Genomic DNA, 15,656 nt, shown 5'->3' with positions numbered 1-15,656 from the left:
ATCAAAATGCAATCATTAATAAAAAATATTTTCAATCTTTGAGTCAAAAGCTTAATGTTCTTAATATGCAAGCTTTACATAAATTTGTAAGCCATACATTCAGACACCCACGAGTACATGGGCAAAGAGCCTGAATAAATAATTTACAAAAGATGAAATAAAAATGACTAATACACATTTTAAATGAGAGACCAACAATGTGGAAATAGTTCAATGAAATATGCATTTGCATAGGATGACATTATTTAGACATTAAAATGATGTTTTTGAAAACTTCTAAATAATAGAAATGTTTATGCTGTCATATTAAATTTAAGAAGCAGTGAACAAAAAGTGTGATTTCAACCTTGTCAAAATGTGCAAAGATTTCGATAATTATACCATAGGAATGGAAGATGTAGGAGCAGCTGAGTGAAGAGAGTGCGGGGACTCTCTGTACCATTTTTGCAACTTTTCTGTAAGTCTAAAATTATTTCAAATTAAAAAGTTAAAAAACATACATAGAAAAAATAAAATTGTAGTAGTGATCTCTACATGGTATAATTGTGGCTTTTCCCTTTCATTTTAAAAATACTTGTCTATAACAAATTTTTACAATGAGTTATATGTTATTTAATCATTAAAAAAACCCTCTTTCTAAAATTAGGACCCAAAGAAAGCTAAACTCAAAAGAAAAATGTCGTAGATCGCAATTAATTCGTTGGTCGGTGCGGCAGCTAAACATAAACGTAATGCTGAAAAAAGGGTGCCTCTGGGCGGAGACCAGGATAGAGACATCCACTGGTTAGGGATGCATTTTACAGCTGGATGTGCGGTGTGAGAGGAGATAATAAAAATAAGGACTGAGATAGATTTAGGAGGCTGTGGCACTGAGGATTTTATTTTAGTAGTAAAGAGGAGAATGACGTCTTCTCGAGAGAGTAGGTAGCTGTAGTATTTTATGTTGGAAGAGAGGCTAATTCTCTGGGTTTCTCAGGAGCGTAAATCACAGTAGGTAATGGGAGTAATCCCAAAAAGTATTTTTAACAAGTTAAAGTCATTTGCTTTAGATAACCATCTTCATACTTGTTTTTATCACAGACGCCTTTCTAAGCAACTCAGTTTTGCCGCGTTCAGGCCTCCTTCTGAAGAGACAGCTTCTTATCTTAATGAGTCGCCAAGGTAATCACCTACTTGAATTGTCTCTCTTGATCTGGACTTTTGTGTGAAGTCTTATTTGTTCAATGTTAAATAAGGACAAATAGAGAAATGAATATACACTATGGTGCCTTAGGAGCTGCACCTGAAAAACTGTAGCATGTTAGACATTGTGGTTCTGCATCCCTTCCAGTCTGCTGACCTCTGAGATGGCCGGCATCCTCCCTCGACACGCGGGAGCTCCCCACAGCGGTGATTCTGGGGGAGGGCCGGTAAGCAGGGGATGCCGCTGGTAAAACACATCCCCGTGCGTACACAACTCCATTCCGAAACTGCTCCCTTTCCTCTGCATCACCCCCTCCAACTCTAGTTATTGCTAGAACCAGAACTGGAACGTTTATCTTAGAGCTTTATTGTTTTCAGCCTCCTTTTTCATATTGGGAAGTCAGAGCTCGAAGCAACGTGGTGTCAGAAGTTGTTCCTGGGAGAGGGACTATAAGGCTCCACTTCAAATTTTGACCCTGATTCCTACTATTTCTGTCCCCCAAATTAGGTTTTAAGCCCCTGGCAGTGACAGACCAGGTCTTATCCATCGATTTACCACCTTTAGGGTTAGCCTTTAACTTTCGAGAAGGTAGTTACTTAGTAAATTTTTAATGAAAATGAAAACTATTTTCTTTAAGGGCAAATTTTATTCCTTCATGAAGGAAAAACCTTTTCCCTGCTATAAAAAAAGTAAAATGTTGCATAAGTACAAATTAAAATGGAAGGTACAGAATGTGGAGCTTAAAGCTAAGTAGTAGCTTTGATCTTTGGCTGAGTATTTTAAAAAGATTAAAAAGGTTATTAAAAATAAGATCTAAAGGTCTAATAAGACTCTTAAAAAAGGACCCAAGAGTGGATAAATCTACGTGGGCTCCTTGAAGGCTGCAAATACATTGTGCCATGTGGGCGTCACAGCCAGGGACCGCTGCTCCCGAGGTGTTACAGGGGATTCTGCATCCAGAGTCTCCGCCCCCTGAGAGTGCATTGCAATTGTTTCTCAAATACGAAAACTTAGGAATGACTGACTTAAAGGACGGAAAATTTGCATAATTTTCTTTTATGCAAATATACAATGTTACTAATGTACTCATGCCTGGGGGAGATTACTTTATGAAGGAGAATAACAGTTTGCTCCTCTATAATAGAGAATAACAGTAATGATCTCACAGGCTGAAGTAAGGATTAAATTGGCACAATGCCTGAGAAGTAGTGTGTATGTTCTAAAGAAACAGTGGTTTTTATTTTGTTCACAAATTGAAATTCAGAGGTGTGTTACAAATGGTGAAGTGTATCTGAGCTAGAGTTACCAGGGCCTTACTGTGCTTCAACTACATTGTAGTTTATATTGGCTTATGTGAGCAGAGAGCAAGGCGTTGCTACCACGTCTAGCAGTGCTTTAAGGGAAAATAATTTCTCAAAATGACATAACTGGCATGCTCCTGGAGTCTTGGAACCACGGTACACTCGTAAGTTGAGTGTCACTGAGCTCTTTTCCATGTTGCTCATTTAATATTTATCTCTCTTTTCTGAATATCGGCTATTAGATAACGTAGAAGAGACATCACAACTTTCACCATCAGAAAGAAACCATTTCTTCAACAGTAGTATCCACTTTTTTTTACTTCCACTAATTGATGCTTCTCTTGGCTTCCATTTAATGTCAAGTAGCTTGCAGGCCTTTGACCTTAAATTAACGAGTGACTTTTTCTACAGCGTTTATAACTCAGACTCCGTGGTCTTGAATGATTACTTGACTCATTCTGTAAGGACATTTACTTTTCATTTTTTAGTCAAATTTTTTGTGGTTTTTTTATGTGCAATAAATGAAAATCTGTGATGATTATAAATCTGTAACAAAAGTCATAGAAAATAGCATAGATCTTGATAGAAACTTGTCCATTCATAGGACAACACTTGTATACCTGTATGAGTGGGACAGTCAAGCTGCAGCGCCACCAGTGCCAGCAATATCAATACAAAAAATTCAGCAAACATTAAATTACCTGTGAAGCTGTGCTAGGTGTCGTAATATGAGAATTACCTTGAGAACAGTGACCAGGAATTACTTACCTAGAGATGATAGGTTATATATAAGTAAGGTACAAATGAAATTTGGCATGTGGAAAAGGTTAATTATGTGACTGAAGTAGGGACTAGAGATAAAAGTTAGGACTTTCATGTCTTGTCAGATTGATGCGTAATAGTAACAGTGTGACTATGATCTCTTGAGTTTGTCAGGGGATAAAGCATTTCAGTTTTGGTGGCCACCAGGACAGGACATCAAGCTGGAGGCAGGGAGAGTGATGGCTGTTTTTCTTTGCAGCGGGTTCTTCATGGTCATCCTGGACGCTGGGCAAGCCTGGTGCTAGTACCATAGGTAAGCAAATACCTTGTGCTCCATCTCAGAATGTGTCATTGGCTCCTATGACCAGGGGAGGGCTCCTGGAGGGGAACACCAGTAGCTTTGTGCATGTAGCTCCAGGGCAATGTATGGCTTCAGGGACAACAAAGAGGAACCCCAACACTAGAGATAACCCAGATGAGACCTGGGTAAATGATTTAGCACCAAACATTGCCTTGGAAAGGAATAATGCATTTCATCTGAAACTGAGGTAAATTTTGTGTTTCCAAGCGCGCGTGTTAGCAACAAAGCCAGTAAACATTTAAATAGGATTTTCAAGCTGACAGTTTACTCAGACTTTCTACTACTTTCATTTAAATGGGAGTGCATCAATTCACTCCTTATTCATTTCTGCAACTGAAAGGAAGTCTTTATGTTATGCCTTAAAGCTGCTGAGGATTTATTTGTATTAGCATCTTAATTTTGTTAAATGCCAATAAATGCTGTGCCCTGTGTTCACTTACTGTTAGGAAATTGCCTGAAAGAAAATGTTTCATTGTGAAATTTAAGAAATATGTCATAACTAATAAATCCTGAAGCCAAGAAGCTGTCTATTTCTACACTTATCTCGACGTCTATACCTACATGAACACCTGCAGCTATATCCATATCTACATCTGCCTATTTTGTCCCATGGTCACATTCTCAAACTTACTATAGAACATAGAAATTGACATGTTTAGATGGAGTTAATAAGACTAAAAACCATATAAAAATTAAACATGTACACGCACTTAAAAAAAGACCGCAATAAATGAAGGTAAAGACAGCAACACTTTTTCCCATACCCTAAGATAAATGTATTTGATAAGACCCATCTATTTGTTCTTGAATTTTCTATTCCACTTCTGTGGTTGGCCTCACTCCTGTAGCACATATAACAACACTGGACTATTACAGAGAAAATTAGCATAGTGCCTGTGCAAAAATGACTCATGAATTTGTAAAGTTGCCATATTTTTACATAGTAAATTATTTCTTTGTTTGGGTTCCCATGGCATACTGTATACACGTTAGCTGTCATCTTACTGTGTTATAATTATTTGTTTACTTCTCTATCTCTTTCATTAGAAACAGAATTCCTAAAAGAAAGAAATTATCTTTTGTATCCGTAGTGGGTAGCACATGGCCTGGCTTCTAAAAAGCACCCAGAAAACGTTTAACGAGTGGATAAAAGCTTTATGGTCTATGAGGAAGAAACCTATAGCAATTCTTTGTATATATGATGCTAACCCAGAAATTGATGCTGAAACAGTTAATCCTTTTCTTCCCCCCTCATCTTGTCTTCCTGACGACAGAAATTCTATTTTAGTGTGATGCCCACATGGCCACCTCCTGTTGATAACTAGTGGGCACAACTCACTTCAATGATGGACAGATGGACAAGCCTGCTGTTATTCTTGGCCATAAGACTGTTGCTGCCTACTCTCTTAGATGCATCAAACGTTCCTTTCTCCTCTTTTTTGTAGGACTGTGTGTATTTGCTCCTAACTCTGTCTTGCTATATTTACAATATTAGAGGCCATAAGCAGGTTCTGGAAGGACAGATAGCCAGAAATATTTTGAGAGACGCATGTTATCTAAGACAAAAAAAGAGGACTCCATGGAAAAGAAGCAATAAAATATTGCTATTATTTAACTGAAGAGGGATAGATCTTCTCTCTTTCTTTTCTGTCATAGTGGGCTTGCTTAGAAGAGAAATAAAGTTACAATATATTTCTGGAAAAAGAGATCCAGATAATGGGACCCATTTGAATTTTTTAACTAGATGACTGCATAGAGTTATAATTCATTTAAATTTTTATGTATAATCACAAAGATAAATAGAAGTTTCTTCAAATTAGCAATATAAACTACACTTATATAGATAAAGACAATGACATGTTACTTAATTTTTTAAACCATATACAACATTCAAAAGCATTTCAACATGCATATTTTCTTTACTAGAAAAATGGAAATGGGGGAAGGAAATTAATATTGATTTAGTTTCTATCATGGGTTAGACATTTTTATGCCTTTTCCTATGTTTCTCATGTAATCCTCAGAATTACATTGTGAAATACATTTTATTATGATTATTTTACAAGTGAAAAACCTTGGGCTCAAAGATAATAATTTGCTCATGGTCACGGAGCTAAGAAGTGACACGACTGATTGCGAATCAAATCTTTCCAACTCTCAAATGTATCCTCTCCTTACTGTGTTGGAGTAGCCAGCACACAGTGAGTTTTCAGGAATTTTGGTTTTTATTATGTGAATAGTAGTGTTTTAAGGAATTTTTCATAATTGTGAATGGTTTCTTTGATGCCAACTAAAAATATTTCTGCTAAGTGAGTTCGGGTACTTGTCCCCCTTTCCAGATGAGTAAATGGGTTGATTGAAAAAATGATTCAACAATGTGATGCTGGGGAAGTGATCTCTGAATTTTCAGAATGACTAAGCCCGAGAGCACAGTGCTCCCGTGGTTCACAGACATTCTTCAGGAGCTACTGGTCCACTTTCTAAAAGTCAAGATTTGTCTTGGCCACCTTGTCTGCCTAAATGCTCGGTGCCTGCGCTAGCATGATGGGGTCTGACCAGGGCTCTTGGTTTCATTCTTGTTTTGACCCAAGTTGTGGAATACCATGGCTCTCGACCAACAAAAGGGGTTGAGTTAAGAGTCACTCCAGCCTTCTGGGGCTCTTTTAGCAAGCATCAGTTTGTGGCTAGAGTTTTCTGAGGCCCATTGGGATTGTTCCTGTGTGTATCCAGATCCTAGGAAAACCCCTGAACTGGCTAACCTTTTCTGTGGAGCAGGGGCAGTGCAGGCCCTGAGCTGCTTCTGGCTGTTTCAATTCACGAACATCCACCCTCCCCAGCCCCACTTGGTGGCAGCAAGCATACTGAAAAGAAGAGACAGTATGTTTGCTACTTCCCTCATGCTACCCTCAAATACGAGTCAGGCTCACCTTCTTAGAGTGAAAGGACAGGCTAGGGACCAGCTGCTGGTATCTTGTAACTAAGTAACATAGTTGCTAAAATGGATTAACTCTGTGAAGTGACAGAACTGCCAGTTGTCATCCTGGTTTCCTTGGGTAATGCAGACAGTGCTGGAGGCAATTTCTAACTATGTTAGATGCTGATTTCTTCCAAAAAAGCAGCTCCAATTGTAGTATGCCTAAAAATGGGAGTTAATCAAGACAGAATTATCACTTGGCTAGGTAAAATTTGACAAGTAAGTTTCATTCCAACTGAATTGCAAAGGTGATTGTAATATGTGGGAAACTGCTTTAGAGAGAGGCTTTGGAAAATTATAATTGTAAAACTTGGGCATAATTTCCATGGTGAGGAAATGGTCGTTATTTATTTTAAAACAGAGGTTTATTTCTCTCCCGCGTCTCTTTTTTTATATTCCTTCAAATATGTACATTTTCCTATAATTTAAATTTAGTGATTAAGCTATATTTAAAATAATGCTTTGCCATTAATGAATGAAAGGTCACCTTTAAAAAGTTGATTCAGTAGTATAAGTTATTTCAGGGCTGGATTTAAGCCCAGATCCTATTAATGAAGACTGTTTCCTTTTTCTTTTTCTGAGACAGTAGAATTAAAATCATCTGTTTTGTCTATTTCCAGTCATGACACATTCTAGGCTTAGGTAAATAAACCCAGCTGATAAATAACAGACTAACCGACTCTGTCTATCACTCGACTCTAAGCTGTCATTTTCATTTCAATGTTATATTCATGAGCATTAATGTGAAAACTCTCTGTTAAAGGTTTTCTTTTTGTGTTTTGATTGCTTTAGGATAGAAATTTAAATACCAAATTTCAGAAATGAATTAGGAGGGGCAGTGGAGAGAGTCCTGGACGAGGAGTCAGGAGGCTGGTTCTGGTCTTGGTCTGCTACCCTGTATGTGCCTAGGCAAGTCACTTTAAATTTCTTGGTATCCATTTCCTTTGCTTTTAGAGCGAAGTTGGTTAGACTAGGTTAGGGTAGCAAATGGATGTCCCCTTGTCTTCCAGCTCTGATCAATTGATAATGTCTGCTGAGAGGGCTGCCTTGGGGATGATGGTGAGCCTCTTCCAGGCCCAGTTAGCAAGAGGACTAGGGGCAAGAAAGCCTCTAATTTGCCATCCCTGAATCTGACAACTTCTTGGGTTCTATTATGACTTCTATTATGACTTTCATGATTTATTTTTAATTCGTCACTTCAAGAAATGGCCTCTTCATACTTTACTTGAAGATGTTTTGAAAATTTGAGACCAAGGAGACATAGTCTTTGAGATCATCCAGTCAAAACTAGGCTGATGTCTATAAAAGTGCCTTGTAAAACGTAGAGCATTATTTTTGTTATTTGAGGAATAAGTGGCTAATTAATTAATGGTAAGTTTTCCCATGATTCCATTGGGGCCACCTTCCTCTCTAATTTTTCATGAATTCTTGTTGCATGAAGGATGAAGCCCTTTCAGTAAATTTCTTAGAAGTTGCTCATTCCACTGACAATTAATTAAGACAATTAAGTGTTGAATTGTATAGGATAGACAGTAAACACTGTAGATGTTCAGAGAGCTAGAGAGCTAGAGTCATCAGGGAGTATTAAAGGAAGGGGTAGGCCTTAAGCAGGGTCTAAAATGAGCTGAAATTAGATAGAAAGGGACTGTTAGTTTGGGACAGAATTTGAATAAAGCATGGAATAAGACATAAGCACAATTTGGAACAATAAACAGGAAGTATAAGCTGTTGATTCTCAATAAGGGAAAATTTGGATTGCTAATAATATGAATATTAATAATAGTTGACATTTATTCACTCATTTATCCCACTAATATTTTTTGAGTACCTCCAATGTGCCAGACCCTGTACTAGACACTGAGGATACAGCTCTTAGAGAAACAGACAAAAATCTTTAATTTTTTAGAGCTTACACCCTAGAAGGGTAAGACAGATAATAAACAAAGCAATAAGTGAAATATGCAGTATGTTAGAGAGCGATAACTGCAAAGGAGAAAAATAAACCAGAGGAGGGGACAAAGGAATGGTAGGGGTAGGGTGCAACTTTGGATAGAGTGGCCAGGAAGTCCTTGCCAGGAGGGTAATGACTGAGTAACAACCTGAAATACCACAGCTCAGGCACTCTGCCACGTGAATTGCATATACGAAATCATTTAATTTTCATAACAACTCTATGAGAATAGGCTGGAGGGAAATTTACTGATTGTCTAATCCAGTGGTTTTCAAAGTGTATCAGAATCACCTGGAGAGCTGATTAAAACCAGATTTCTAGACCCTGCCCCCTGAGTTTTGGATTCAGTAGGTCTGGGGTGAGGCCTGACAATGTGCATTCTAACAAGCTTCCAGGTGATGCTGATATTGATGGTTTGGGCAGCACTTTGGGAATCATTGGTTAGCCCAATGGTTCTGAAACTTGGCTGCACGTTAGAGTCACCTGGAGAGCTTTTAAGAACTTCCCATGCGCTCCTGCAGGCGGTACTGAGAGTCTGCATTTCATTGGTCTGGGCTGAGACTCTGCTTCAGCTTGGTATCAGTGGCTGCAGTGCACTTGGAGGATTAAATAGCAGTGATCTAGTTTAATCCTCATTTTGTAAAAGAGGAAACTGAAGTCTCAGGAAATTGGCTGTTCGCCTCTTCTTTTGGCTCCTAGCATTCTGTGCATTGTTTCTTACTCATCCACTTGGTTCTCTACTATATAAGGTCAGTGGCTGTCTTAATCTCTTCACCACACAATAAAGGTTCAGTAAACATCTATTGTTGAGTGACTAATGTCGAAGGGAATAGGGAACCACTGAAAGTTTTTGACCAGCAAAGTGACATAATGAAAGTAATATTTTAGCAGGGGATTCATAATTAGGCAGGGAAGATAAAGAGATTGGAGATGTGATGATCTTCCTACTGCAATATTCCTCTAGAGCCTTGCTCCTCAAAATATGGTGGATGCCAGCAATGTCAGCCTTACCTGGAGCCTTGTTAGAAATGCAGACTCCCAGGTCCCACCTCAGACCTGCTGAATCAGAAGCTACATTTTTACAAAATCCCCAGCTGTTTATATGCACATAGAAGTTTAAGAAGTACTGTGAGCAATGCCTGGGGTAATGGGATAGCCCAGTGGATCCAGAAGAAGCAGCAAATATGAATGGCTGAGCAGGTCAATGTTTCCTTAAGCCAATTCCTTGGGATATCAGTTCTCTGGGATCTTAACAAGTGTTCAAAAAGTCAAAAAGTTTTGGCAAATACCAGTTTAAACAAAGCTATAGAGTTTTCTTTACAGCAGAGTTCTTTTATCTTTTAATATGCTAATGCACTTTCTGAGTCTCTGAGGGAAAGACTGTATTGTGTAGCTGCTCCTACACTTATTGATCATATGGTCATATCTTTATCATATTTTGAGTAGTAAGGCTCTACAGGAGGCCGGTTTGGGGAGCATCTTCCTCTGTTACTGTTTTGTGGAGCACATCTTGGTACAGCTGTAATGGGCTTTTGTGATTATTAGGTTCCAGACTCATAAGATATTCTAGCCTCTGGGCAGGAAACCATCTTCTACTTCCTAAATTTAGTATCCATTACTTATCTGCTCAAATGGCCAACCTTTCCATCACTGCTCCGGGTATGCGATTTCACTTCTGACTCACTTTCATTGGCTGAGGCCTATTTGGATAGGGTCATAGGATAGGTCTGTGGGTTCTGTCAGTGCTGGTCTGAGAAAAACATTCAAGAATTAGTTGCTGGTTATGGTGTCTGATGGAAATGAGGAGGAGATACTGGAAAATGTTAGGGTCAATGGTAACATATCAAAGTAGTTTGTGGTGGGAGTGAAATCAGGAGGTATGACTGAGAGCAATTACTGGGTGAGCAAAGAAGAAACATGGAAGTTTGATTGACAATTATGACATACAACATCTGTTGGCAAATTTATACTCAAAAATAAAAAGCAAATGAACAGATACATTTGGGAACGAGGGTTGTTTTAGACTTAGGACAGTCCAAAATGGCTTTTTTACATTTTATTTCCATCGATGCCCTTTTTGAAAATTCATGGCCCATTTTAACCCTGACAGGTTGATTAGATTACATTCTACAACTCAGAAAGTGTTTGATTTTAAATTATACTCACCAATAAATTACCAAGATTTGGGGCACTTCGTTTTACTTTCATGTGTCCTTGACATGAACTTTCACTTTACTTTTTTGCTAGCAGAATACTTAGTACTCCTAGTAGTCAAGGGAATGACAATAATTCCTCAAGGATACCCTTACTTTTGCCAGTAAGCCACATCAGTTTCAATTTTGTGTTTTCTGTTAATAAGCCAATGGAAAGTATTTTTGCGTTGGATCAGTCCCTTCAAGTGCTCAAAGGCTTTATTTTTATTCCTTTTTCTTGACATTTAAAAAATGTCATTTCCTGCAAAATCAAGGAAGTGCTGTTATTTCTACTTATGACATCAGCATGATTTTTCTTAGGAATTTTTCTCTTGAAAAATTTGATGTTACTTTAATGGGTAAACTTGAATATGTAAACATTTAAAATCTGATTCAATTCAGTTTCTTTTTATTATACCCTTCGTTGATAGAATATCCTATACTTTCAGGAGAAATTTTGAAAAGAAGCGAACAAAATTTGAAAAATCATGTAGAATATATCGAATTAAGTAGTCTTTGATTTAAAAAACTTCCAGAGGGGATTAATACAATTTCAACCTACTTTTTTCCATCTCCAAACTCTTCAGTTCCCAGAATGCAATGACTAAAATGATGATCCTGAGATCTTATAAACTGCTAAGTCATCCCAAAGATATTCAATTTTTCTTATTTTACTAGATTTACTAAGACAGGAAAGTAGACTGATTCATTACAGAATGTATGGAGGTTGACAGTCCTTAGAAGGAGTGCTAAAATGCTTGGTCTGTCCTATTGTCAGGCTAACAGTGGTGGGAGATGCAGTTTACTAGGCAACCCTGAGTGTCTAGCGGAGTGGGAGATGAGAGATTGTGGTAACTGAGTGACTATCTCTGAACAGGCTCAGAGGGCTTGGTGGGTGCTCTGAGAGCACCAGCTGCTGAGTTTTGGACAGCATGGCCAGCTTGTACCAACTACAAGCCCTCGTGGTCAGTAGGGAAGAGATAATAGAGGCAGCAATTATCCCACATACCAAAGGTAACATACCAATGAGCCTCATTTTAAATACATGCTAAGGGTTGCCAATACTTATTCTAGAAAGATTCTCAACAAGGATTGGAGCTAGAGATTCAAATTAAGCCTTGGGTTACTAGACGATCCCATCACCTAAATATTTGTGCAACACCCATTCAGTAAAGTATTTATCAAATATCATCAGGTGCTGGCTTCTGTGCTGGGTGCTAGAACACCAGGGCAAAAACAATAAACATTGTCATTGCCGTCATATTGCTTGTTGACTAGAATGGGATGCAGATAAGTAAACGTGGCATTATAACTTATTATGTACTGTGATAGGAGAAATACGGTGAACCATGGTGGTATACAGGAGTGAGGTACTTAACTTTCAGCTAGGGAGTCAGGTAAGAAGAAGCGTCTACATGCAGCATGGATAGGCGTTGGACAGACCAAGAGGAGCTGGGGAAGGGGCATATATAAAAGCCCAGAGGAGGATCATAAAGAATGTTTTGTTTGGAGCATACGGATCTTGGAAAGAAGGAGAAATGGCTAGAAATGAGGCTAGAAAAGTAAACAGAGGCCAGATGTGTAGGGTTTTGTAAGCATTTGGGCTTTATTCTAGATGGAAAAGAGAGCCATTGAAAGGTTTTCCAGCAGAGCAATGACTAGATATGCATCGTAAGATGATGACTCTGGAGGCATCCTGGAGAATGGGTTGGAGGGAGATAATACTGGAGAGAATGAGACCAATGGGGAGACTGTTGCAGAAGTTTACACATGAGAAGTTGGTAGCCTGTATTTGACAAAGGATGGCATTCTTAATAGTTGGTGCTTTGGTATCTGGCACATTAGGCATTAAAGTTTTTTACTCTTATTTTTATAAGATTGAAGTGTTTCTATCATTCTTTAACTTAATATTTCCCATTTTATAATTCTTCAAGAAGCCATTCTTATTTCCTCTTTCTCATATCTTTGTAAATTATTGGGTCTTTCTTGCTTACTAAATATTCTCCTACAAATGTCTTTTATGCTCTCGACATATATGTCTTTTCCACCTTTTGTCATTGTGGTTTCTTTTACAAATTTGGGTATAGAGAGTTAAGGTTGAGAGGGAAGCAATTACGACTCTAGTGAACAGGTCTTGGTTGTCACAACTATGGATAGCCTGAGATTTCCTGGAAAGGTCTGGTAGAGAAAAATTAAGGTTCTCAACACTGGAAAGAAAGAAAATAGTTTAAAGACAAACAATGGTCTCAGAGGGGAGGAGGCTTGCCGTACAGCAATCAATATAATAGGATAAGAAAAGACCAACATGGAACAACCCCAAAGTGCAAAAAATAATTAAGGGCACAAAACGCACATTCTACATGTCAAGTTCAAAAGAGAAACTGAGAAATTACAGAGTGAAGTTCAGAGTTTAAAAATGACAGAAAGAGCAAAGGTGGAAAATGACAAAAACATTTCAAGTAAGACTAACTGAAAGTGCTGCAATATTACATGGGGCACAAAAGGTCAGTGAACAGCCTGGAAAGGTGTCTAATGGATAGCAAGGGTAATCCACTGACTGAGAAGGTCTTCTAGGCATTGATTAAAAAAGTAAAATTAAATGAATTCTTTGCCTCAGTGCTTTGAAAAAGCTCAGTCTTGCTAAAAAGAGGAATGAATTTAAAATGAGAGAAGTAAAATTGTTTCTGGGAAATGTTGCCAATCAATAAATGGTAAAGAAATTGAGAAATCTGAAATTCTTATGGAGGACCAGATATTCTTTCTCCCGGGATTAGTGCTGTCCAAGGCCAATAATTCATTCTTAGGTATAGAAATCCTTTTTAAAAAGCATCATGTTGATTTGTATATTTTGTTCCCGAGTTACCCAATGTAGGCCATTTGTAATGCTTTCTTGGCTTTCCATCTATGTATCAGAGTATGACACATCTGGCAAGTTAAAGCAAAGGAAAGCATCAGCAGGACGTATAGAAGTCCCAGCAAAAGAACTTTCCAACCTAGTAAACTTTTCTTTAGGAAATGTGCTTCTTCTTGTGTGAAGTAGAGATTTGGAGGAATGAGGATTGCTTACTCTGGAAATCCTTTGTCTTAATCAGTTTGGGCTACTAGAACAAAAATACCATAGACTGGGTGGCTTAAAGAACAAAAATTTATTTCTTCCAGTTCTGGAGGCTGGGAAGTCTGAGATTTGTTGGTAGACTGTTTCTTGGCTTCTTGTAGACAGCTGACTTCTAGCTGTATCCTCACACGAAAGAGAGAGACTGACAGACAGACAGACAGACTAATTCCATCCCAAGGGCTCCATTCTCATGACCTAATTACCTCTTAAAGGCTCCATCTCCAAATATCGTCACAGCGAGGAATAAGGTTTCAACATATGAACTTTGAAGGACACAAACCTACAGTCCATAGCATCCTTGGAGTTACAAATTTTCCAAAGAGATAGCAACTGTTCTTTCTTAATTGCATGTTAAAGGTAGGATTCGAAGAATGGGAGTGCCTGATGCAAAAGCCGAGAGGTTTCCTATTACCAACTCAAAAGATTCAGAAACAATTTCATATGAAAGTGTTTTTGTAGGCCAAAAACAATTGAATATTGCAAGGTCATATAGTTCAACCTACTACACTAGATGAGGGCCCATTACATTAAGATTGGTTTAATTTTTCTACATTTGTTCCATTTTCCTGTTTCCCCAGGTCTGTTTCTCCATTGTGATTAGAAATTGACCCATTAATGCAAAACGAACAACAATAAAAGATTTTCCTCATGCATATTTTCAAGGACAGGAAAAAAAAAAGAGAGCCTTGGGGACGTAGCGTGCATAGTGGTAATTATCACTAGGAGAAGAGAGTTGGCTGTGGGTCTGGGCGCAGCTGCAAAGAAACAAGGGCAAGACTGGGCCTGAGAAAAGGTACCCTGAGACTTAGCTTGAAGAGGCCAGGTGAGGTTCCCCAATTCTCTGTATTTTCCTAAAGAGTAATTAACCCTGGGAGCTGGCATAGGTTACTTGTTAACAGCTTAGGCTCTACAATCAGCTGAGCACCGATGCTGAGTCCTGCCACAGTAAGGAAGTTAGTTGCTGATTGATCTATGCTCTATTCCCTTGATTCTTGGGGATTCAAGGACCACAAAAGATGGAGTAGGTAGAGATGGTGGTAGCACCTGAGAGTGAACAGGAGGGCCATTGAAATATGTGACAGGAACTGAGGGAATCCATGGAAGTAGAAGGTGAGGAGCTGGTCTGAAGCCATGTGGAGGATGAGGAAGTCTGACCCCGCAGAGGGCTGTTGTGGGTTCTCCAATCCCATGTAACTGTTACACATCTGGTTCTGGAAAGACAATGGTCAGCTCTGGGATTACTAATTATATTACTTAAAATGTAATTATGTTACTTCAAATATAATTATATCACTTTAAATATAATATTTTTGGTTTTTTTCCTTAACTTTATATTTGAAAATTTTTCAAATATGCAGAAAAGTTGAAAGAATAACACAATATGAACACATGCATACTCGTTACGTTGATTCAAAAATTGTTCATATTTTACCATATTTGCTTTGTGTAACTATTTGTAAGTAGGTATATTTTTTTCTGAATGCCTTGGAAATAATTGCAGATACCATGATATTCACTGTAAATATTTCATATAACTACAATACGGTCATCACATCTAAGAGAATTAAATATCTTGATAACTTTTGCTGATCAACTGGGACTTAATTTTATTTTTTCCTAAAGAAGAAGGATACGGTCATAATTTTAAAAATTATTAAAGCAATTTTGAATATAGAGAAAAACATGAATATCAGCTGTATTCTTTACAGCCAGGGAACCAATGTTAACTTGATGTATTGCTTTCCATTCTTCTTTCAAAGCCTATAAAGATATATATTATAAAATTTGATACATAAATTTCATATCCAGCCTTTTAC

General features: G+C 38.0%; 1 protein-coding gene and 1 non-coding gene across 7 annotated transcripts in view; both read left to right on the top strand.

Moving 5' to 3' along the window:
• The window catches only part of SLC44A5 (solute carrier family 44 member 5), a 316,204-nt gene that overhangs the window by 54,494 nt on the left and 246,054 nt on the right, over window positions 1-15,656 (top strand). For 4 of the 6 annotated variants that reach the window (XM_070486609.1, XM_044749425.2, XM_070486607.1 and 1 more), the window contains exons 1-2: window positions 1,085-1,161; window positions 3,506-3,559. The exons of the other annotated variants lie outside the window; for them this stretch is intronic. In XM_070486609.1, coding sequence (XP_070342710.1) covers window positions 1,149-1,161; window positions 3,506-3,559 — 67 coding nt within the window. In that variant the 5' untranslated portion in view covers window positions 1,085-1,148. Of the gene's footprint in view, window positions 1-1,084; window positions 1,162-3,505; window positions 3,560-15,656 lie in introns of those variants that run through there. 6 annotated transcript variants of the gene reach the window in all.
• LOC123277769 (U6 spliceosomal RNA) lies at window positions 4,440-4,545 on the top strand. The gene has a single exon (XR_006514985.1). It is a non-coding gene; the product is annotated as a U6 spliceosomal RNA (small nuclear RNA).

The sequence above is a fragment of the Equus asinus genome, chromosome 16 (genome assembly GCF_041296235.1).
Source record: "Equus asinus isolate D_3611 breed Donkey chromosome 16, EquAss-T2T_v2, whole genome shotgun sequence".
NCBI classification, from domain to species: domain Eukaryota; kingdom Metazoa; phylum Chordata; class Mammalia; order Perissodactyla; family Equidae; genus Equus; species Equus asinus.
Note: the sequence above shows the minus strand (reverse complement) of the source record. Positions and strands in the feature narration are given on the sequence as shown.